We start from the raw sequence: 24,589 nt of genomic DNA, 5'->3' as shown, positions 1-24,589 counted from the left end.
CACATAGCACCCCTAATGCCCCGTGTCCTATATGTATAGGATGCCTTGAAAAACAGTGTTACGTTTACCAGGCAGTAAATAAAGAACTCGTGCTTTCTTTTGAGGGTAGAAGTACACTTTTTGTGCAAAAAAAAATGTTTGTGTTGTCATTTTCTTTAGTTTGGGCATATATGGGTTAAGTCGTCCCATGCGCTCCTTCGCATCCCCACATGGTTCCCTTTAGTGGGAGATGGTAATTTTTTTCTTTTTGTTTAGGGGCATATCAGAGCAAGCGGCAACCTTCGGAGTTGTTAAATCCTTCATTAAGCTGTACTCTCCTTAACACTGCCGAATACACCACGACATCCACTCGCGCCATAGTGTGCCCCCAGCTTAAGAGTTATTTACAGCACACATTCAAGCAATATCTTAACTATGCGAATGATGACAAGGAAGGGTCGCTCTTGCTATAAAGGCAGCGTGTTTTTGCAACACATGCCCTTGACATCAAGCGTCCTCATTGCCCAGGCTTATCTGTGGAACAACGCGCACGTGCCAAGGTAGTCCAGAGACAGACAACCCTCTCTTGAATTCCTCGAACGAAGAAAGAAGCAACTTGAAACAACTGCCACGAGCAATAACTGTCAACCAGCGGCTTCTGCCAAGTAGAGCAATCGCGGCATGGGAAACTCAGATGTAACTGTCACTCTGCAGTGGGTCACTGCTGTACGGACATAATGTTTGTGGTCGTGACGTCACAAGAGGCGCCAATATACAACCGTCAGACCAATGGTGCCGTGGACCGCTTATCAAACGCTCAGTCTCATAAACTGCTCGTCGGCAGGCTGTGTACGCAGCACATAAGACGTCTGGTCAGAACCGACTGAGGCACACTCGATTACCACGCACCTGTACGACCAGCGCTGAGTGAGTAGAGACAAACACACCCCCACCACCCTTTTCTTCTAAACTAAGTGTATCACTTTAAGGTGGTCAGGCTACTTTCCGCGTAAGAATATGTCTTCGTACCACTGCCACTCAGGCACAATATCGCACCCTAATATCATAATTAGGTCGCGGTGCGGTGTGCAGCAAATTAATACAAATAAGCAACGTATCACTTTTTATTGATAATTTTATAAATGGCTATTCCACTTTCATTCTAATAGGCATACCTTTGTGGTCCTCTCGCATTTGACTCCACTGCATGCGTGATAGGTCACGTCAATTAGTAATCAAATGAAATGGACTCTATGCCAAAAAAATGGCCTCTCAATACGACGCGTTATTTTACGATGTAACTCTTGCGTGTCATAAATTTGGTATCGCTTAAATGCCACTGCTAAAAAACGGAGATCGACGCACGAAAAGAATGCCCCTCTATGTAAAGACTCTTTCCCGTGCTTTTTTTCGGAAGTGACTTACTTTATGTCATATTTGACGTAAGTGCTTGGATTAGTTGGTAGTTGGGATAGGTCTCCAACCAAGTTGGTAGTTGGGATAGGTTGGGATAGTTGGGATTAGTTGGTAGTTGGGATATGTAGTGATCCAAAAGAACTGTCGGCTGCGCCAAATATAATGTTCCAAAGAAAGCAGTTTGCTTTCAGCCATTTTATTTACATTCGTCCTGGCCTCTTCTTCCTCTTCCTCTAGCCTCTTCTTTTCCGTCTTTTCCAACCAGTTCCCTCTTTCCCGTGCTTTTTTTCTGTTTCATGGTGTAAATCCCTTATTGTACATTTCCCAACGAGAGAAAGGCTGCTCGCTGTGTAAAGAAACCTAACAAGGCGTACACAATGAACATAGTTCATGTCACGCTGCCTATTTTTTCAGCAGGGTGGCCAGTGGGGCTACTCGTTTAGGGGTCATGTATTAGGAGATTAAGAGGTGATCAAACGCATCGGCATACGGTTAAAATGATTAGAAGAGCACACAGTACAGGTGCTCCTATATATTTTATACACTGCTGCTTTCTCAAGTTGAGCTCAAGTGCTCAGAATACTCGATTACCTCCTCCTTGCATAATTGCGATTCTACTGTGCATAGTTCATAACGTTACTTACATGGTTGATCTAACTTCGAAATCGAGACGCAGTATTTTCTTTAGCTCAGCGAATAACCATGTTTTATGGTCTAACGCTTCTTACAGGAGCTCTAACTCATTCCAAAGTATTGTTTTTAGGTGCACTTATCCTGAACGTCTATTTGTTCGCAACGCTGAGTACGGCATTCACAACCCGATGGTCTCTACTTTTCTGCAGGAAAACCCAAATTCCAGCCATGCAGACGAAAGTGATCGTCCCAGTTCTTGTGACATTGGTCGTCGCTGTGGCGGGTCTCTCGGCGGCCATTCTCGACGAACATGTGGTGTGTCCTGTCGTGGACCACAAGGGCGATGATGTCACGTACTTTCCTAACATCTACAACTGCTCCACATTCTACGTGTGCTCTCAGGTAAGAGTAGCTGCGAGCTTAACAAAAATGAGAGGACCTGTACTAAAATTAAACGCAGAAACTTCCCTTGAGCCTTCTTTCCCGCCTACAAACGACAGGCCTGATCAAGCCTGGCGAACCATCCGGCCTTGATCGTCAGACTCACGGTCCGTGCGAGGGCACGACTATACCTCACAACTGACTATACTTGCACAAACAAAGCAATGCGAGAGCTAGTGTTTCTAAACGGGGTCTTTCGAAACTCTACAAGGGAAGCGAACCTTTTGGCCTATGTGACGATTTTACGCCCTGTCTCAATGCGAGCGTGGCATTGTTCCCGTCTACCCATAATCATATTGCTACTACTGAGGCTGTCCAGCGCAAAGCCGCGCGTTTTATATGTAACATATATAGGCGCATGGACTCGCCTACGCAGATGCTGTCACACGCTAACCAGTCATGCGATGCTGTCCCGACTCAAATTTTCGTATCTCATCCTGAATAACAATGTTACACCCGTGCCACACGGGCACAGAAAATGACATTCGGTAGTGAAGGCATTCAGTTCCCGAATGACATTTTTTTCGGCGGAGCTGCTACACGTCCAAACTGAATGACATTTGACTTGATGATGTCGATCGCAGGATCTTTTGTAGTGAGCAATAGTTGAGTAGTTATAAAAAGATAAACATGCGTTTACAAGCTTCATATACCTCCGAGAATAATTAAATGTAGAAATAAGCATATTACACTGCCTTTAGCTTGAGTTCGTTGCTTTGTTTCACGACGTTGCAGCTGACCGTAGCAACCGAAGCCAATACTAGTCCGATCCACAGCGTAAAAAAGAAATTGGCGCCTGTCGCATCCAAAATACAGCGTTTGAAGCGCTTGTGTAAGTGATTAGTGTAAATAAAAGACGTGAAAACTTTATTTTTAGCTGAATAGGATGTCGTTTTATATAACTTAGGTATATCGCACTTCGTCAGCTGTGCCGTCGAGAGTATGCATTTCTCAGTGGAATGAGTTCTGGCGATGGCATTAGGTGACGAATGGCATTTGGGCGAATGCCATTTCGTTCGTCCGTGTGGCACCGCGCGAATGGCATTAAATCTGAAGGCATTAGGACGCAAATGCCATTTTCTGTGCCCGTGTGGCACGGGTATTAAACTGGATTCAAACACCTATATTTCCTTCAACACTTCCAGCGAAACCCGTCGTAAGCATCACCTCACACTCCAAGAACACTTTCGCGCGAACAATACGTTTAGTTCTTTATTCTTTTCGCGGTCTGTTCGGGAGGGTAACGCTTTAGCCGAGACGGTGGTCGCACAGCCCACTGTTAACAAATTTGTAAAACTTGCTGGTCAAACCGTGCTTTCAGCAACGCGTTAGCGACGCTATCACTACTGTGTTTACCATTGTCCCTCTGACCTGTATATTTGAAAGTTGTGATGTAACATGGTAAATGTTTCTTATCAATTTGATATTTCATGTGCTTGCCTTTTCCATTCTTTTTTCGTGTCATTATCTTTCTCAGTATTCATATGTTACAGAGACAAAGCTCTCTTGCGTTATCTCTCTTGCACTACATAATACCGTAGCTTAATTATGATTTCTTATCATTATTTTTTGTAACCTTATCTAAAAATTATTGCATATTTTTGCGCACTCTATTGTATTCTTGTGTATACTCTATATAAACACACTGCTGTAAAAATCCCAGACGGGATTGACAGCATTACTTAATAAAAGATAAAAAAATAAATACCTAGCCGCATTGCCGATGCTCTGCTCGCACCGCTGGTCGCTGCTGCCTTATTAGACGGTACATCTTACTTGGTCGCCATTCCAACTGGCAGCGGTGTTGTCGGAACCGCAACGCAAACAAAGCTCTTATCAATCGATAGTTTGTTACTGGAGACCACCGTAGCTTCCATTCTGGAGCTTCAAACTCACGCGCCTCCAGCCATCGTGATCGACAGAGCAGACCCACCGACGCCGTTGCCTCTGTTGGTCACCTGCACCGCTGTTGCTCGGCAACGTGACCCGAAGGTCTTCAGTTGTACAGAATGCACCAACGTTGAATACTCATTTTGACGCTATAGCGTTAAAGAGCTCGCTTCTCAGAAATTCTGCCGTCGGTGTCGGCGTCGTTGGTTGTGAGCGAAAAATCAGCGTTCCCCGTGAGCAAAAGATCGATAAAGGTACAACTAAAGTCAATAATAAAAGAAGTTCGGTTCGAATGAGAACAGAACTCAGGTCTACTGCGTGGAAAGCAAATGTTTTACTACGGAGCTACATTATTCCTTAAACGTGCTTCGGAAAAAAAAACAATCTATGAATGTCATATAGTGGAGGGAGTGTCATTAACGCATGCAATATTGCGTGGCACAAGCGCAATGGTGCCAGGCGTCAAAACGTGTGAATTGCGCAATCAGTGGGTGTTTTACAGGCGCACCCATTGCAAAGCGTTAAGGCATATTTAACCATCAGCAGCAGCAAAAGCATCAACAAAGTGAGCAGCCGCGTAGGTTAGCATGTCGCCTTACGGACGCGTAGCGGACCCTTCGATAAATCGCAGAACGAAAAACTTATGACGTAGTGGGCAGAGCGCAACTTTACCTGCAGTTGGCGTTCTAAAATAGTTCGGAATGGCCAATGTTAGGCGCACGGACGTTCGTTTTCTTGCGGCATGCTTGAGGCATGCACCGAGAATGGAAGCGAGGCTAGCAATTGAGAAGGCGATGCGCACGGAGCCCGATCACGCCATCGCGTTCTACCCTTGAAGGCAAAGCTCAAGCGTCTTCTAAGTTTTTCCTCTTATGAAAAGTTCAGCGATCACAACAACTGAGCTGAACCCTTCACGTTGGCCAGCGTCATATTCTATACTACTGATGCTACCCAACTGTACTACGATGAAAGCAACAGAACTTCCGAAACTGGTCGAATGTTAAAGATGTTTTTTGAAGTGTTCGGTCAACCCATTGTCTGCAAGCTGCGTGCTAAACAGCCCAAGCACAAAACAATGTCGAAACCTTCAAGAGTAACACCGAAGATGTCATTGGAATTTATCAGAAACAGTAGAAAGGCACTGATAATCACTGCTGCCTTCAGGTGTATCACGCTGGTAGCCTGTCGCAACTTCTAGCGGCCTTGTTCGAACCGCACCACCGATAAATATATTATCAGCTTTTTCAATAATTAATGTATTTATTTATTTTTTATTTATTTATTTATTTATTTACTGATACTGTCAGCCCTTAGACAGGGCTATTATAAAATTACTATTATTCATTTATAGGCTTCTTCAAGGTATTAAACTAGTTTATTGTATATTCTGCTCGACGTGTTGTAAGCGTGAACTTTTGCACGCTTTTGTGTTTTTGCTAAAGGTAAGCATTTGAATTTTGAGGAATTAACAAGATACATGCTTTTAAAGCACGCGAATTATTTTCTCTTCCGCGTACATATTGGTCGCAGTCTTCTTCTGTCAGGATGACAAGATCTCCTTCAACTCGTACTCAACATGAGTCGATCTGACCGTTCAGTTCGGCAACCACAGAAGGTTTTCATGCAACATTTCGTTACCTCCACCATTTCCATTCACAGGGACGATATTGTTGTCAACGCAGACGTCACAAATTGGCCTATTGTAAGATATACGATAGTCAACGTGAGAGATTCTGCAAGAAGCACATACTTCAGAAGGAGGCACAAGGCGTTTATTTAAATATCTATGGTAGACATACTCGTTGAGAAGTGTCGCACTGACTCACTTTTGACTCCTTTTTGACTCACTTTTTCTCTCCATGTGTCTGCCAGCATATTGCATATTTATCAACACTTCTGTTTGTTTACAAACAAATCATGCACCCAGAACCCGCTTTGCACATTGACTTTCGAAATTTTAATTGCTGGATATTTATTTTTACGCTGAATTGATATTCCTTGTCTATGTTGATTGGCACTTGCTTCATTTACCTATACTAAGCATGCCAGCTAATGGTTGTGCTTATCCATCCCTCATGAGAAGCTCGTGTACTATTAATATATCGCATAACAAAGGCAATCAGATTTCAGCCACAACTTTCACTTCCTAGAGAGAGGCTCAACAACGTTGCCAGTGCAATAATTTTAGAAGGGGTCTCCGAAAGAACGACTGCAGTGGCAAGCTTCGAGGCCCTATGTCCTTCGGTCTTGATCTAGGTGAAAAAGCTTTTATTTCTGAGCCTACCTTTACCCAAATGTAAGAAACTATCTCTCAAGAGGAAGGTATATAACAGCTGCATCTTACCGGTACTTAGCTACGGAGCAGAAACCTGGAGACTTACAAAGAGGGTTCAACTTAAATTGAGGACAACGCAGCGAGCGATGGAAAGGAAAATGCTACGTGTAACCTTAAGAGACAGGAAGAGAGCAGAATGGGTCAGGGAACAAACGGGGGTTAAGGATATCATAGTTGAAATCAAGAAGAAGAAATGGATATGGGCCGGGCACGTAGCACGTCGGCAGAATAACCGGTGGTCATTAAGGGTAACTGACTGGATTCCAAGAGATGGCAAACGCGTGAGGGGGAGACAAAAAATTAGGTGGGTAGATGAGACTAAGAAGTTTGTAGGTATATAACGTGGCAGCAGAAAGCACAGGACCGGGTTGATAGGCGGAACATGGGAGAGGCCTTTGCTCTGCAGTGGGCGTAGACAGGCTGATGATGATGATGATGATGATGATGATGAAACATTTCCCGAGAAAGCTCAACAGGCATTGCCTTTTAACGCAGGGCGTTCCAAAACTCATGGCATGCCCTGATGGACTGCACTTCAACCGCACGGTGAACGTGTGCGATCACTCGTATCGGACTGAATGCGACGAGGTTCGTCTCCCAAAGCCTCTCTTGCCAACTACCGAGGCCCCTCCTGCGACCGAAAGGATTATCATCACCCAAGTCGTCAAAGAAATCATCAAGAATGCTGATGACCAAGCACCATCGTCGTAGGCAATAAAATTCATGAGAAAAAAGAAACAAGATGATCTCATGCTGACCTAGAACATCGCTTTTCAACCAGGTGTTAACACCGCCGTTAACCGGTCGTTTAAGAAACCAATTCAGCAGTACATATACCAATTGGTGTACATTTCTGAGAAACTGCGACACAATTTCCTAAGCTGCCATGATGATTTCAAAACAAGTACACTGTTATAACGTGGGCCATTATATTCACCCGTTACCTACCTACATCACCTGTAGCGCTTAGATACACAAAAAGACAAAGACCTTCCTAAACATTTGTATGTTAATTCACAGCTCCGAAAACTCTTGCAATAACGCAGCTCATGATCCGTCGTACACGTGAAACTAAATGTGTTCACGGTAATTTTGTGGCGCCGAGACTCCACGGGCCCGCGTGGTGCGAACGTTGTGTTCGCACCACGCGGGCCCGTGGAGTCTCGGCGCCACAAAATTACCTTCGCAAGATACATGGTCAACGAGCCTCATGGAAACGTAGCAGGTAAGTTTCTTTACGGTACGATCCGGCGACGATAAACTGTACCCGACTGGACGCATGCTCAACGTGCGATCGGTCGGTCCGGTACGACGAAACGTCGCCGTTCCGTCTACCGCACCGCCGCGTCAGACATGGGATGGCACGCGAAATAGAACCGTGTGCTTTGCCCTTAACAGTATCTCGTAAACGGAACTGTATTTGCTGAATTTCCCTTCGAGTTTTGAATTGTTGATTTATAATTTTTTTGGAAAGGACACTAGCTGATATGATTCTATGGGAAAAATATTATGTTCCCGACTCGGGCATCGCCTACGGTAGCTGCAGTTAGGGTGTCCCTTGTGGATACACCGGCGGCTTAAACTCCCCAGGACCTTTCAATAATGTTCTTGACTGACTGACTAGCATTTTACCGCTCGTCCTGTTTCTGTTCCCTCTCCTTTCCTGTCCTAGTTTTTTTCGCGCGGGTTCAAGTGATGCACAAGGGGAACCAACTCGGCCAAATCAACAAACTATTACTAGCGGATACGTCATATGTATCAAGCATTCTCAGCCACGCTGCGATGCAAGAACTAAGTGTATGTAATCAATGTGATGAGGAGTGTCGTGAGCTCTCCAAGACCTTCACTACGCATAACCAAGAGCGGCAGAAGAGCATTCGCGGTGACAACACCACTTCTGCGCCCCGCACCTCCACCAAATTATAAAGAGGTTATTAGCGGCGAAGATACTCGACGATACAGCGACAGTCAAGGCGGGGCCGACTCTCAGCGCAAGCTGCGTTCTCTTCGAGCCGAAGAGGGCGACCTACTAGAAGGTGCTCGAGAGGACGACCCATTACCAAGTTCGAACGCTTCGCTACAAATGTTTCATTGTTTGGTAGTCTTTGGTGGCGTTTCCAAACATGCAACAAACACTAATATCTTTTCTTGAGGAGAACTTCTTGGCTTAGTTGGTATTGCCGGCTGTATGACATACTGCCGCTAGTAAAAAGTACACACACAGAAGAAAGACGAACAGGACGACAAAATGGCGGCCTTTTGTCGTCCCGTTCGTCTCTCTTCTGTGTGTGTACTTTTTACTAGCGGCAGTATGTCATACAGCAAGCACACTGATATCTTTTCTGAGCCTCGAGAGATGCATTTCTGCTAACAGCTGCTGCCCGCTATTGTAGACAGCCGCGAACACTCCTCGACAAGCTTCCATGTCACCCGTCCCTGAGGCCATCGAAACGTTTTCGTTTCTTCTGTGTTCCTTCCGCTGCCTTGTGGGTGGCCATAGGCCCATTGCTGCCATTTAATTATATTGTCGGGTGCTCCGACGAAGCATCGTATTGCCGGTGTAAGCTTATCTCCCATGTCAAATGACCTCACATGAACAAATGGAGGATTGTAATTGTGAGGCCTTGTTTCTTTCACACAACGTTAATGAAAACCAGCAGATATTGAAAGCAAGGAAAGCATCTGGGACGTTAACTGTACTGTTTAAAGTGTATTGTAGTAACTGTGATATAGATGTGAAGAATGTGAAGTGGACGCAAAGACAACTTGCCGCCGGTAGGGGCCAAACCTGCTACTTTCAGATTACGCGCCTGATGCTCTTACCAAATGAGCGACGACGGCGATCGTCGCCTCGTCCACTTTGTGCAGCATTTATGTGTATGCAAATCCTGGGAATGTTAGTCGACGCCACTCGCAGGACAGGACGGTGAATATGGAACACTCACTTTTTGCCAGCTGGCGTCACTTAGCACGTGATCTTTTAACGAGCGGACAGCCGGCCAATAAGTCGTCGCATGCTACCTGAAGGCATCAAGTCTGCCAGAACGAGAACCTCGCTATGAATAAATGAAGGAATAGAACTTTGACGGCTCGTTTCTTCGCTTGACACAACGTTAATGAAATCCAACAGATGATGAGGCCATGGAATGTATAGGCGACGTTAATTGTACTGTTTTAAGTGCATTGTAGTGAATGTGATACAGATATGAAGAAAGTAAAGTCGACAAAAAGACGACGTGACCCCAGCAGGGATGGAACCTGCAACAAATTACACTCAAAGCGTAAATCCACAGTCCTGTGGAGAAACACGAAAGAACCTAACACACCTTGGCGAAGTACTAGACCGTGATTTCAACTAGAAAATTCATGTTCACTCTCTGTGCAAAGAACTCCACCAACTAGACCATTAACAAGCCTTGCTCTGCCTGCTTTACGTTTTTTATGTGCCGCCAGCACTTCGATGTAATGGCATTGAAAACAATTTATTTTGCATTATTTCATATTCAATTGTAACATTGCATCGAAGCTTGGTGACATACATACGATTTTTATATAAGGCCACTAATATTACGGGAAAGACGCACCATTGATTATATGTCAACTAAACCACTATTTCGTGAATACCAAATCATGCCCCTATAGCAACTTATAAATTGCAAAACAACAATAATGCTCCCAATCACTGCTCCTTCTTTATGCTTTCACAATTGAAAACAAGAGACCCTCACTGTGGTAACTTCCTAAAACCAGTGGTTAAACTTGTATACGGGGAAGAGGGGACTTTCTAGTGTTGGCACGTCGTTGCGGAAGAACCTACTAGTTCGAGTAAATCAACAGAATGCTTTCATTTTGATGCTTAAATGTCATGTATAAGTTAAGTGTTTTCATTACGTTCTGTAAACTAAGATAAGAAACATGTTGTTAAGTTACTGTATATCTCTGTGTCCTGCCTGTGCGTGCTTGTATTTTATAGTTGCATGGATCCATACTAGCATTCTGCTAAGGGTCCAGATGCTTGCAATGTGTTTTTTATCATATTTCGTTTAATAACATTCAATTCCGTTCAAATTATTGACGCGTGCATTAAAGAGAAAGCACGTGTTCTCGGTTGACACATCGTTAAGAGCCGCCTTTGTGCAACGACGCTTTGTGCGTCAGAACTAGGAAACGTTAACAAGGGTCCTGGAGGCCTGACGAAGCAAGCATGCTGCTATCTATGCTTTCATTTGCCTGAAACCAGCGCCGACCGGGCTGAGTAGAAGTTGCCCTCTAACAACACAAGTTGGTGGTATTTACGCGTTCCCTGCCAACCGACGAGTTAAGATAACGAAGCGTTTTGAGCAGAGCGTGCATTTCTGGCTGCGAACACCGCCCGTATCTTTGCGCGTTCAAGCTGCACTTTTATGTTTGCTCACCTCTACCTGTGGCAACAAAAACAAAGGTAAGAAAGGCGTAAGTTCAGCGCTACTAAACAACGTAAACGAACGTAATTAAGGCATGCTTAGGCTGAAAAGCAGTTATCATGAACAGCGTATTTACCATTCAGCACTTGATATAAGACGTATACACACGACACTGTGGCAAATTTACTTTCGCAGCTTGTGTTCCGCGTTTATATTCCAGTTTTCGCAAACAGGAAACCTTCGCAATAACTCTGCATCGGCTGTCTCAAAAAAGGGCGCTGCGCAACCCTCCCGCATTACAAGGTGAAGTACAGCAGAACTTTCTCCCAGGCGGCTTTTCCAAAGTACACCGCGAATGTAGCCCGGTCAGGCTGTTTCAGCCAGTACCTTGAAGTCACGCTGCCCGTGTACGCCTTGAGGCTTTTACGAAATAATTTATTGGTATTTGTATAAGCATACCAAGTGCACTCGCGCACGAAAGCCTCAGTTTTCCAAGAACTTTGAAAATAAAAGCTGCCGATGAGGCTGAAAGCCGGGTTCTCTCCCTCATAAGTTCTAAGGACAAATTTTAATACCGCACAATACGTCAAAGAGAAGCTGGGTGTACAAAACACAAGAGTTTGACCTCTGACTTTCGCTTCCTAAATCAACGCAAGTCGACGAAATCACCAAACTGATAACACGTAACTATGGCAACCACACAAATAACCAGCGTAGAATGTGAAAGCACAAGGTTGTGATACGTGTTCATGTGCGTAAAGTCATGTACAGAACCAAATTTTTTGGCGCTAAAATAACACAGACACAAATTGCACCAGTTTCCACAGGAAGAAGCACCATTATGTGCGACCGAAATCTCAGAACACAAAAGAAATTTTGCAAGAACAAGCTTAATTTGAAGTGGCCTTTAACATCGTTACGCAACGTCGTGATGATTTGAATTTAGTACATTGGAAATTGTACTCATGAGCCACTGATCTGTGTAATTACCATTTGGTAGCATATTCCAGTGCTGACAACGTCATTCGGTTTATGTGTGTTCCTTATTGTAAGTTAGCCGAGGCGGCTACGTAAGAGAGAAGTGAGAAAAAAACTTTATTAGAAAATCAGTCAATGCACGCCAGGAGAAACTCTACCTCCCCAGTCAAACACGACCACCGACATACTTATGAAGTTAGAGGCATAAAACACTCTCGATGAGCTTATTGAGGCTGCCGTTACCGCGCACCATCAAAGGCTACCCGGACCAAAAACGGGGAGAGCAATATTAAAGAGATTGGGCTACGAGCCTAAGCATTAGCAAGTGCGCTCAAAAAACATACTGGGACAGATCATGGACAAGATAAAGATACATCTGCTACCCAAAAACAAGAAGCCTACCTTTCAAGAAGGCATACGTAAACACAGGGTGGAGGCATTGCAAGCTAAGTACACCAGTCGACAGGACGTCCTATATACGGACGCTACGTAATATGAGAGCAAAGCTGCACACACGGCAGCGGCAGTTTGGGAAAAAGGAATCCTGATGGCTTGTTGCACAGTCAGTGGCGTCGGGCCGGTAGGAGCCGAAGAAGTCGCAATAATCTTGGCCATCAGTAAAAAGAGGGTATTAGCGGTGGCCACAAGCGTATATGGTGGTCATCAGCGACAGCTGTGAGGAATCGGGAAGGGTGGCGGAGACTGCCGTACGTATATTAAACAGGGTAGGAGGACCCAGAGAGATGATTCTGCTCCTCTGAGCACCAGCTCACCAGTGACTTAGAGGAAACGAAGAGGCTCATTTGGCCGCCCGGGGTCTCACACACCAGTCGACCCTTGGAACCTGTCAAGTTGCCGAAATCAGAAACAGAAGAGAGGATATGCGTGCATACCAAGAAATCACAGCACGCTACAGACTAAATCGGCAAATATACCCGGGAGTGGACAGATCGCTCAGTAAGAAAGGGGAAGCTATGTGGCGAAAATTACAGACGCTGGTGTTTCCAAACCCCATACCCTGCAGCAAGTGCCACCCAGAAGTATTCACGTCACAGTGCAAATTTTGTGATGAGGCAGCAAATTTGATCCACATGGTGTGGACATGTCATACTCGTTACAATAAAACACTCCTTTGGGTTAGTTGGTACAAGTTGAACATAGGTTGCTGAGTTTCGCGCTGCATGGTCGGTAACAGTAGACACTTTCAAGGCACAGAAAAAAAAAACAGAACCAGAAAACGAGGGCACAAGCTATCAACTGTTAATCTTTCATGAGGCATCACGTGAGACTGCCGCAAAAAAGAAGGAAAGAGAAGGAGGGAGGAGGTGAAAGTGTAAAGATGAAAACTGATAAATCAAACCAGAGTAGTGGAGTGCGGCCCAATGTTCCGTATTCGATGCAAAGGCACAAGCTGCCTGATCGATGCACTGTTTCAACTAATACCAGCAGATCTACAGGGTTTTGTTCCCCATTAAACAGATCTTAATTTTCTCCATATTCACGACCACTCCAGACGCATCGCAAATCTGCTTAGTCTTCTTGAATACTACTTTTGTCCGAATAAAAATACGCTATGTTGTCATTTTATCATTAACACACTTAAGCTTAAACAATATTAAACATCATCATTCGTTCAAACATGCTGAACATGCAAACTAGGTAGCGGGAGAACTGCCTCTATAGAAATTAGTAGGGTGGTTGTACTGCACGAGATAGGTTACCAAGCTACAATTCCTCGACCTTGGTAACGTGTTTTGCGTACTTTTGCAGTTCCTAATTCATCTGATGACATCAGCTTTATGGGGCGTTCATTCTTAAATCGATAAAACAATCGAGATGCGTTTCCTACGTTGAGGATCTACAGGAATGGAATTGAACTGCCCGGCCATTCCAGGAGTGGGAATGGGCTAAGTTTTTTCATTCCGAGGAATTGAAAGGAATGGAATTACGGCAAGTTTTAATTCCCCGGAATGGAATTGGAATGGAATGGAGGCGGCCATAATTCTTCATCACCACCAGCCACAGCACAAAGTGCACATAGTGCCTTACAGATGTGAATTGTGTACCACGATTATCCGAAGAATGACGAAAAATGGAATAGTGGGAACTTCGTTACTTCAGAAAAATTGCGATGATTTATGGCGTAGTGGGTACCTTGCATGTGTACTTGTATTAGTTGCCCCAAGAGACTCTGCAACGGGATCTACAATTCCGCTCTTCCAGCTTTCGCTGTTACTGTGCTGCGTGTTCCGAGCAGGTCTGGCGACCTTTTTTATCAGAACAGCGGTCTCGCACATCAGAGAGTACACTCAATGACGCGCTGTTTCTGAGATCGTACCCACTCCCTTGACTCAAAGCATTGAGCCCACTCGAAGGATTCGTATTTGTCTTTCGAGTAAATAAATACGATAACTTTCAAATTAATACTGGTGTGTACTAGTTAATAGAAATTCATGGTACAGTTACTTCCGCTCCTTTGAACAACCTGTTTTACTTTGTCCCACTTTCTTAAAAGGAGGGCAAGTAACTACATCGCAAATAAAATGTTTTTTGGGCCGTCCGGCAAGCCGAAAATGCCGCCGGGGTCCAAGGTCTTCAAGCCGTCACCTGACGTCATGTGGGACGGGACAGGGGTTATTCCCCTCTTCCCCCCGCCTCGCCCCGACTTTAAATGAGGTTTATTAATTCATTCATTATCATAACCCTGACTTCAAATTTTTGCATACAAAAAAAGAATCCTTACGAATCATTACGGAACATTTTTTTTTTCCTTTCCGGAAAAGAAACGTAACGGCACTCTTTCCGGTGGAACGAAACTAAAAGCAAAACGAAAGACATTTCGTTCCAACGCCCTGCATGCAAGTGTTGCTGTTTCTGCGCATAAGAAGTACTCCGTTAACACCGTTAACATTGACAGAGTATGGATGGAACATTTTTTTTTTTGGTTACGAATGATAAAGGACAGCGAATTTGATATATGTATCTGAAGGCGCTAAATGTTCAGCTGAAGGAAAACGCGTCGAGATCCTATACAATCTAGTTACAATTCATAAAACTGAGATATCTAATTAACGCATAAGTAATTCGTTTGGTATTTGTTTACAAAAATATCTCGGCGATGTTTCCAAAAGTCATAATAGGTAAACCTAATAGCGAAGTAATGTTTAAATTCGAGATACCAGACCAAAGAATACCCCATTTTCGTAGCTTCCTGGCGCCTGCGGCGCTCCTTTAGCTTTATCCTCAAACTGCACGCGTAATAAACTTGCCCGAAATAAATATCTAATTCCGCGTGCATTCGTACATTGCTGAAGTGCTCTATAAAAACCAACGAGCTGTATTTGCACGTGACAGCAATTTCATGCAAAGCATCTCACGCATCCTACAACTCTTTGACATACAGCACCGGATAAAGCATCCTGAGATTACCTCCACCGGCTGCAGCCACAAAAGACGACCAGGCCACAGAAGCATTCAGCGATTGGGTAACTATACTGCAACCCCTGCTCTCAAATTGGTCTGCCTCATCAGCGGGCGACGATCTAAAGCTCACACATCAGAACTGAGCCAGTTGTAAAACACGCACAGCGATGACGCCAAGCAGCGCTTATCAAATACGACGCCTTGTAAAGTGAATTTCAGCTGATTGCGCGCTGTATATAAGACCACTGTCTGAAGATGACCGTCAGGCACTCGAGCGACGACGCGGCACTGTGTGAAGAGTTGCAGGTGAGTACGAATGATTTCCATAACATGTTCGACAAAATTAGCTTGGGTAACGTGTCCTCGCGTAACACGCTGACGAGAATAAATGCGCTTCATTTTCTAGCATTATGTTATCTGAACGTCTTGACGAAAGCTGCTTCCAGTTGAGCTACAGCACCGCCTGCTTTCCCATCCACTTTATTAAGTATTTCATGTTGCGTATACCCTGGGAGTGTGGGCAGCTCAACTCGTAGAGCAGCGGACGCGTTATCAGAAAGTTGTAGGCTCGGTTTCTACCCGCGAAAGGTTTATTTTCCAGCTACTTGATTTCTTTTCCATTTATGTCACAATTACAATACTATAGCCAAAACATACAAGTAATCTACCCTATATCTTCCTTAGCTTCATTGTATTTTGGATTTCATTAGGCTGTGTCTAACAAAAAAACGAGCTCTTGATCAATCTGCCCTCTGCCGTTAAGAAAAGACGGGATACATGCAGGAGAAATAGCCATCATGTACTACATACTGCACGTACAAAGAAAGCAAGAGTTCATAAGGGACGCGTCATTAATTTATTGTTGTAGTATAGGTTTTTCCTGTAGTATAGGCTGTTAGGAAAGTTGTCGCCGTCCTGGTCTTTTAGCGCGACGAATGAGCTGTGTGCTGGATTTTTGAGGCGCCAAAATTTTCTAACATTGTGGTTCAGCATAGATGGCAGGATTGCGGACATTTTAGCATTTTAGCAGATTTGAGTGCTGTGCCTAAGCCTCAAAGGCTGGCTGATAGACAAGCCTCCTTAATTTAGCCCGCCCTAGTTTAGCTAAACGATAGAATCGCTTCTTCCTGACCAACAAACACCTAAGATTACGAACAAATCAAGGGGCACGTGGGCTTCCTTCGTTTCGGGATGCATTATTTGATTGGTTGGTGCACTTCCCAGTTACACCACATCCCAGTTACCTTCAACAGACCGGTTCACGAAACCTTCTGAGCAGCCTATTAGTGCGGCTAGTTGAATGCTTTGAAAGCTAGCTCTGTTCTAGAGGTCTGGTATAGTTTCACCTTTCTTCCGAGTTTTAGAATTCGGCATGTTATGTGAAATACAACTACAAATACCCTTATCACTGCTTCCTAGCAAATGGGCAATGTCAAATACGAAGCCTCGATTTGCTGAGCATACTGAATGAAGGACATTTATAACGTTAGTGGATACTCTGATTCCATCCCTTATTAGCTCAGCCACCGAAAATTAAAAAAAGAAAGAATTGACCGCGTATCTGCGTGCTTCGCTGCAAATGTCGTCGAAAGACGATAGTCTTCTGCCGGCCGTACTACATGAGTCCTCCTCCTTAATGTTGAATCTAGCATCGCATTTGCAGCGCAACCCAAAAAACACTAGCGTTTCCAGCGCAGCCTAACGAACACTACGGTCTTTTGAATTACGTACCTACGTATTTTCTAGTAAAGCAACACACCATCCAATACTTATGTATTGATGTTGCGCCTCAGATATGCGTAACATTTGCTTTTTGATCCACAATGTTCACAAGTATGAACGGCGCTACCAGTTCAAGATGGCTGGGCGTTCAGCAAGTGGTTAAACTTTGGCCGGGTGGATGAATCAGGTGACAGACAGACAAACAGCAAGACAGGCAGACAGACCACAATTTCTGCTTTTACGTTCCCCAAGAAAGCCTATCGTCTTTAAAAACACGCGGAGAAATATCTGCGCCAGGACCGAGGACGGCGAATGGCGCAGTAGCAGAGAGCACCACATAAGATTTCGAAAATGGGGGTATGCCATCAAGACGAGAGGCAGTGATATAGGAAAAATGTGCGAGCGAGATTAGTGGCAGTCATTTAACTGGCATTGGTATTGCACATATTTCCACGTGCGTGCTATATGAGAAAGACAAAGACGACAGCGCAAAGGCTCATACGCGTTATACAGGAGCCAGAAAGAAGAAAGAAGAACTCGCTGGCGCGCGGTATTTAAAAGACCGACCTGCTGTTCTTCTCTCGATCTTGTTGTTATGACCTCTCTCTTGACGTCGCGACAATATATATTACAACCAGCTTTTAAAGACGATAGTCTTTCTTGGCGAACTCAAACGCAGAAATTTTGGTCTGTCTGTCTTTCTGTTTGTCTGTCTGTCATCGGATTCAGCCACCCAGCCAAGGTTTAACTAATCTGTGAACGCCCAGGCATCTTGAACTGGTACGGCCGTTTACACTTGTGAACATTGTCGATCAAAAAGCACATATTAAGCATATATGAGGCGCAACATCAATACGTAAGTATTAGGTGGTGTGTTCCTTTACTAGAAAATACATAGATAAGTCATTCTAAAGACCCTAGTGTTTCTTAGGCTGCGCAGAAAATACGACACTGAGCCAGATGCCGCGGCTCAACATAGAGGAGGAGGACTCGTGTAGTACAGCCGGCACAAGACAATCGTCTTTCGACAACATTTGCAGCGAAGCACGCAGATTCGCGGCCAATTTTTTCATCTCCGTTATTCCCGTTCGCTTTGCTTAGCAATAGTCAACACAGTAGGGTGTGCATTTGGGCTTTTTGGTTCATGATTACAAGTGGAAAAACAGTCGAAGTACGTAACACGTTTCCTTTATCATAGTGATGCGAAACTTCCAAATGTATGCTTAGTATACTTTTCGCACGCCTACGTGGCGCATGCGCATCGCCGCTCAACGGTCACTTTGTATATGTGGACGTGCGAGGGGAATGAATGTGCGCTGAGATAACCTTGAGCATCGTCTCTCCGGCCGGCTTCCTTTCCGATTGAGCGAGTTTTCAATATCGTCCGTTTCCACTTCATGTGTCAGTCGCATAGGCATGATACTCTTCAACAACTTGGTGCACACGTCTTCGTCATACTGACTATATCGCGTGTTCCTTTTTTTTTCTTTTGTTCCAGGAAGTAGGCAGTTCCAGTCATGCAAGCAAAAGTGATGGCTCCCGTTTTTGTAGCATTCGTCGTGGCTGTGGCAGCCATCTCGGCGGTCGCTCCTCAAGAACGCCTGGACTGCCCTGCCGTGGACGACAAGGGAGACAACGCCACCTACCTACCAAACCTGTACAACTGCTCCCAATTCTACGTTTGTGCTCAGGTATGCAACATTAGTAAGCAGTACTGAAAGGAGAGAACTAATAGATAGATAGATAGATAGATAGATAGATAGATAGATAGATAGATAGATAGATAGATAGATAGATAGATAGATAGATAGATAGATAGATAGATAGATAGATAGATAGATAGATAGATAGATAGATAGATAGATAGATAGATAGATAGATAGATAGATAGATAGATTAAGTATTCTAATGATGCATGTAACATTGAAGGAAACACTTTTCAGCACTCTTACACTCAGACGAGACAGGTGCGAAGTAGAGGGAGACAGTCAAGCGCTTTTTCGCACTTCTCTCGTCGAAGTATGGAACAATCGTTATGGAATGCCAACCAGCCCATTCTGCTAGCCTTCCTACATTCTCATTCAGTAGGCCTCAGGCCCAACGCAGGCATTCTCTGGAGCCACCTTACAATTCAGTATAGAGCTCTCCAGCAGATTTCACATTTCTCAGTATTTAATGTGCAAAAGCAAAAGGTACCGGACTTTTCACGCTGCCTGGCTCCAGCTAACGACGCAGAAAGGAAAGTGTCAGAGAATTCTACACCGAGAGTACGATGCCGACGACATACAACCCTCCTTCGATGCCGCGCGCCCATCTATTGCAACTTGTCAATAAAAGCTGTGAATGGCAGGAGCATTGTCTTGAGCCCACTAGATCGAAAGTTTTGTGATATTATCCCATGTGTACAAACAACCGCGACTACAGTGGTCTCGAAATTTTCCTGTGAAGAGGTGCACAACGTAATTTTGCTATGCTTAGATTATCACGCTTACACTGTATATAGTAGGGCATTACACAAGACCTCAATAAAAAGCTAAGTTCGATGTAGCTAGAGCATTTGATAATAAATGACGCCGCGGCGGAAATTCTATCGAGCAGCGTTTAACTGCTCCTTTCGACAAGCAGGGCACCAACTTTGTAGAAGAAAATCCGTCGACATCTCAAATGTCAGCTTAGGATCTAAACCAGCTTGTTCGAGCCGCGGTAGTCCGGCGTTTACTTCAGTCAACGCTCAGAATTCAGCGACCGCCTGGGATACGCTGCAATGTGTGCGTGTTGTGAAATGTGGGCACCCGTGGCTTTCTCTTTCTCGCTCACTTTTTACCCCCTTATTCCCCTCCGCATCTGCAGGGCAGCAAACTAGACATAATTTTGCAGAGTGGTGCTTGGTTGAAGGAAAGAAGAGTAGTCCCTATCATATCTTCTCTTGCTTTCTTGGTTGTCTCAGATGCGCCACAAATATCTTATTATACATATAATCTACTCGGCCTCTCTTCCTTTTTGTATTCTTTCTTTCTCTCTCTCTCCCTCAGTCATTGCTCACATAGTTGGCCACACAGGGTGTTTTAAACAAATTTAGAAAAAAAATGCCTCAATTGTCCACCCGGTCGTGAAACTAGACGTTCACTTCGGAAAGTTTTAACTTCGAAGATTTTCTTTACATTTCGTACGAACATCACTTCTAATATTCTGGGAATATATTGCTCTATTTCATCGACAACGGGAGCAAGTGTTTCTTTTCGTTACGCTTTTTCTCTCTGAACATCGCAAGTGGTTGGCCTGCCCGGAATGCTTAAAAATCAAAACGAAATATTTGGTTTAGTTCAGATAAGAATAATAATAAATATAAAAAATGCAACACGCTAATCAACCAACGTTGTGCGAAGCAACAGTCGGGCCTCTTGATCGGCCATCTTCTGCTTGCGCCTTTTGTTTATGAAGAGAGATGGCAGGTCTTTGACTTGACAACCGTCGCAACTGTGAGGTGACGTTCCTAGTAGTAAGTCGCTCCAGAAGTAGCAACCAGTGCATCGGTTTTCTTCTATCCGAGTTATCTATTGATACACAATACGAAGCCACCCTGTCTGCGAGATAAAACTATCTGCGAAAACTTGACAGGTCTCCTCTACCGCTACGTTCGTGGACCCGCAAACATTTTTCACCAAACACGTGACCCCACCATGTATCCTGCGCAGTATTTTGACAAAGCATTGCAAGTGGTCAACCTTTATCTCTGAAAGCACTACCACTGTTACTGCTGTCGCAGGGTGTCCCAATGCTGATGGAATGCAAAGGTGGCCTTCACTTCAACCGCAAGTTGAACGTGTGCGACCGCCCGTGGAATGCTCTCTGCGTCGCGCTCTCTCTACCAGGTTCTGAACTGCCGACTACAGTAGTTCCTGTGCCAACCGAGAAGGTCGTCATCACAAAGACAGTCAAGGAGGTCTACAGACCCGTCGACGATGAGGCACCTCAATTGTAAACAATAAAGCTCTTGCTGTGGCACGAGAAACGCAACCGGTGCAGCATAAAAAAAGTCCAGCACACGTATTTCACAGAAGTGACCACGTCACCGTGCATTTAAAGACGCCTGGCATTATTGGACTTCCTAATTACGTTGGACAGACCATAGACGTCTTGCAATTTCTAACCAGCACGTGATAATGCGCCGAACTACACTTTGGCAATGTGTTATGCGTCTACTATCATTGACCCGAAATACTCTTGCGTTAGCAGGAATTGCGTACACTTACATTTCAAATATTGTCGCGTGGTCATGACAGTGAAAAAAGCAAATACTCAAGCCGGTAAAGGATGAAACTGTTTGTTGGGCGAACTTGTGCCCAGAAATAGAATGGCAGTCGCATTACAATGATATCAGCACACAATTGTTGGGCGCAGCAGTATTTACGACACCTTAAAGTTAAGTATAGGTGTACGCTTATTAAAATTTATTTGGCGCTAATCTGATGACAGAACATTTGTAATACATTTGTCTCAAAACTCTTTACAGTACGATATGAAGAGACCGATGTTTCGGACTAGCTAAGCTTTTACGACGTTGACATCAAGGCATCAACTACGCCTTACTAAACTTAAAAAACACGGCCTAAATGTCCACTACACGTCACAAATTGGCAGGAATACCCTCCGACTTTCAATGTTAAGACGACGTTACTGGAGTAGACGCATTCGTAGTAAGTATATTTCTTAATTCTAAGCATCGGAGGGGTACTTCAGGTACCATTTTCATTAGGAAAATTATTACCCCACTTTCTCTTACAAGGCAAATATTATTTAAAAAATGTCAACAACTTATTTTGGAAATCTTGACGAATATGCCAAAAGTCGCCGTATTGCGAAGTGACTCGCTCGGTTGCCGAACACCGCTGCGACGTCCTTATGCGAAAAGTGAGTGTCCTCTCGGCTTTGGCGACCACTAATGGGAGCTTACATGAATCATTCGCTGGGAAATTGAAGCGGTGACCCTTGGTCTTCCAAACAGTGGCGTCAGAGATTTTCGCATGGCTTCGTTTTCACGTGCGTTCGGTTTTCACGTACGTTTGGTCTTCGCTGTCTGAACCTTTGCTAATTCTCGGGCAACGGTATTTCGGCCAAGACCGTCGCACCGTCCAAGGTAACCGCTCCAGGAACAATTTGATGGCCGCTCTCCTAACTCAGGTGATTTGCGCAAGGCTTTCGATCGGCCGATTTTCTTCAGATGCCGCCGTTTAGATGACGTCGCGCACCATTTTTACAACCATTCGTCTTCGCACTAAGAACACGTATGGCACTGCTACAACCACCGCCGTTTCCAACATTTCGAGCCAGTCCTGTCAATTCCCTTTCGTTCTTGCCATCTTCTGCCACATACGTTGACATTTCGTGATGAGTGTTATTTTTGGTCGTCGCCTCAAGGAAGTACTTACTTTGCCACTTCTGGTGTTAATCGTGCAGCAGACGGAAGTCCTGCAACCTATATGAATGTACGCAAATAGCTCCCATTATCATGGCTGGTCCCAAAATATCTGACTTGTTCGCCGTTCTTCACCGTACCTCAAAGACACACCAACGACGACAACCTTAGCTCAGATTTCTTGTCGACTCAGGCCACCCTCATCGACTGGACAACCGGCGTCCTTTAACTGGAACGCTTTCGACTTGCTGATATTCCAGCCTCGCAGTAACACCTGCCTACGTTCTGTCGACTGCGTTTGATTACAAACAGAAGGCGCCACATGTTTCACATCGACGACACTGCCAGCTGTTTCCGGCGGCAACTGCAGAGTTTCTTCGCTAGTTGACGCACTGTTGGCTCAAAATATTGCCGTCTCGCATAATCTCGCGAGTTTTATCGATGACCATGAGCATCTTACACTCTTAAACCTCAGTCGCTCTACCCAAGCTCTCCGCAAGGCATTTAGGTGGCCATAGCCTGAGCACTCGATGAATGCGTCATTGCTAAATTAAACGCTGGAACTTGTTCACCCTTCAGTTATTTCAGTGGAGCTAGACCATCCCCCGACGAAATTACGAAAATGATTGTCTTTTAACTTCTGCCGTGTCATCCTGCCCAACTCCGTCATCTTCTAACAGCATATAAGGTCATCGATTTCGGTGAGCACCCCTCAGGTCTTACGTCGTTTGCACGTAATCAAACATACCGGCGATTCTAGTCCTGCCAGTCAGCGACCATCTCATGTATCCCATTCCGAATGACAGGTTATACCACGAAAAGTTGATAAGGTGCCCTCCAAAAGCATCATTGAGGCTTCTTTCATTGAGGCTTGATTCGCTAGATAACAGGTGCGTCGCCGGGTGTGCTAGTTAAGCAGGAGGATGGCGGCTGAAAATTTTCCACATACGTACATCCGCTGCCACAAACGGATCACACCAATAAATGTTTCACGAAGCTATATTCTTCTTGTTCACAGACCTGCGATCGGGTTATTGGCAAATTTCTATTGTCGACTAGTTCGGACCGAGAAAAGACTGCCTCTCTCATATCTGATGGCCTCAGTCAATTCAAACTTATGCCTTTGGGACCGTGCAATGCCCCGCCGACGTTCAAACACATGATAGACTCAACTTCGTAGCCAGACATGACAGTAATGAAATCACGGTAAATAAATTTTTTGCTGCCTGTAGTGGGCAATGTAATGACCCCCTTTTTTTGGGCTGTTAATTTAGTAATTTTGTGAAGTACTTCAAGCGAGTAATTTCACGAAAGTAACTTATCACCTTATCTGTAATTTATCACTAAAGTGCAGCACGTTCCTTTTCCTTATGTCATAAAGAATTGGCAAAATATGAACGACGAGGAACTAGACAACGAGCAAAATTTCACAGCAAAATTGGCACCTAGTCCGGGCCCTCTCTCGCCGTCATGGCTACTGGCGGCGCTGACTGACGCTCCCACGTTTAAATGTACATATATACCCTATAAAGTGGACGGGGGGATGGCCGCCGCGGTAGCTCAGTTGGTAGAGCATCGGACGCGTTATTCGAAGGTCGCAGGTTCGGTCTCTGCCCGCGGCAAGCTGTCTTTTCGTCCACTTTTCTTTCTTCACATTTACCTTACATTTACTAGTAAAAAAAAACATCCCCTATACTTTCATTGGCATTATTGCCTGTTACTTCTCATTAATATTGTCTATAAAAAAAGAAAACGAGCCCTGAAATTAACACTTCTTTCCTTTATATTGTTAAGCGGTTTATTGGACGGGACTCGGCGACAATTCGCTATGGCGACAGTCAAGGCCAAAGCACGGGCTCCGAGAGCGAGCGGCGTTTATAAGAGGACGACCCACTAGGAGCAGCTGGAGAACGCAACCGTTAAACAGTACCAATTGCTTCGCCACAATATATA

At 44.6% G+C, this 24,589-nt stretch overlaps 2 protein-coding genes across 3 annotated transcripts in view; both read left to right on the top strand.

Moving 5' to 3' along the window:
- The window catches only part of LOC119393017 (peritrophin-1), a 107,838-nt gene extending 86,575 nt beyond the window's left edge, over positions 1 to 21,263 (top strand). The window contains exons 1-3 of one of the 2 annotated variants that reach the window (XM_037659881.2): positions 15,760 to 15,804; positions 18,719 to 18,911; positions 20,987 to 21,263. In XM_037659881.2, coding sequence (XP_037515809.1) covers positions 18,738 to 18,911; positions 20,987 to 21,202 — 390 coding nt within the window. In that variant the 5' untranslated portion in view covers positions 15,760 to 15,804; positions 18,719 to 18,737 and the 3' untranslated portion in view covers positions 21,203 to 21,263. Of the gene's footprint in view, positions 1 to 15,759; positions 15,805 to 18,718; positions 18,912 to 20,986 lie in introns of those variants that run through there. The other variant, XM_049415785.1, reaches the window with a different exon arrangement.
- Positions 737 to 7,435, top strand: LOC119394438 (uncharacterized). Its single transcript, XM_037661745.2, has 3 exons — positions 737 to 906; positions 2,238 to 2,430; positions 7,190 to 7,435. Exons 2-3 carry the CDS (start codon positions 2,257 to 2,259, stop codon positions 7,403 to 7,405), a joined length of 390 nt encoding a protein of 129 aa, XP_037517673.1. The 5' UTR covers positions 737 to 906; positions 2,238 to 2,256; the 3' UTR covers positions 7,406 to 7,435.
- Positions 21,264 to 24,589: the final 3,326 nt, after the last annotated feature.

This window comes from Rhipicephalus sanguineus, chromosome 5 (assembly GCF_013339695.2).
Source record: "Rhipicephalus sanguineus isolate Rsan-2018 chromosome 5, BIME_Rsan_1.4, whole genome shotgun sequence".
NCBI lineage: Eukaryota > Metazoa > Arthropoda > Arachnida > Ixodida > Ixodidae > Rhipicephalus > Rhipicephalus sanguineus.
Note: the sequence above shows the minus strand (reverse complement) of the source record. Positions and strands in the feature narration are given on the sequence as shown.

What these genes read in the sequence shown, in the direction of transcription:
- LOC119394438 (XM_037661745.2), top strand. Translation starts at nt 2,257, where the DNA reads ATGCAGACGAAAGTGATCGTCCCAGTTCTTGTGACATTGGTCGTCGCT. An exon ending in CATTCTACGTGTGCTCTCAG is followed by an intron (nt 2,431 to 7,189) that starts GTAAGAGTAGCT and finishes CTTTTAACGCAG; the next exon opens with GGCGTTCCAAAACTCATGGC.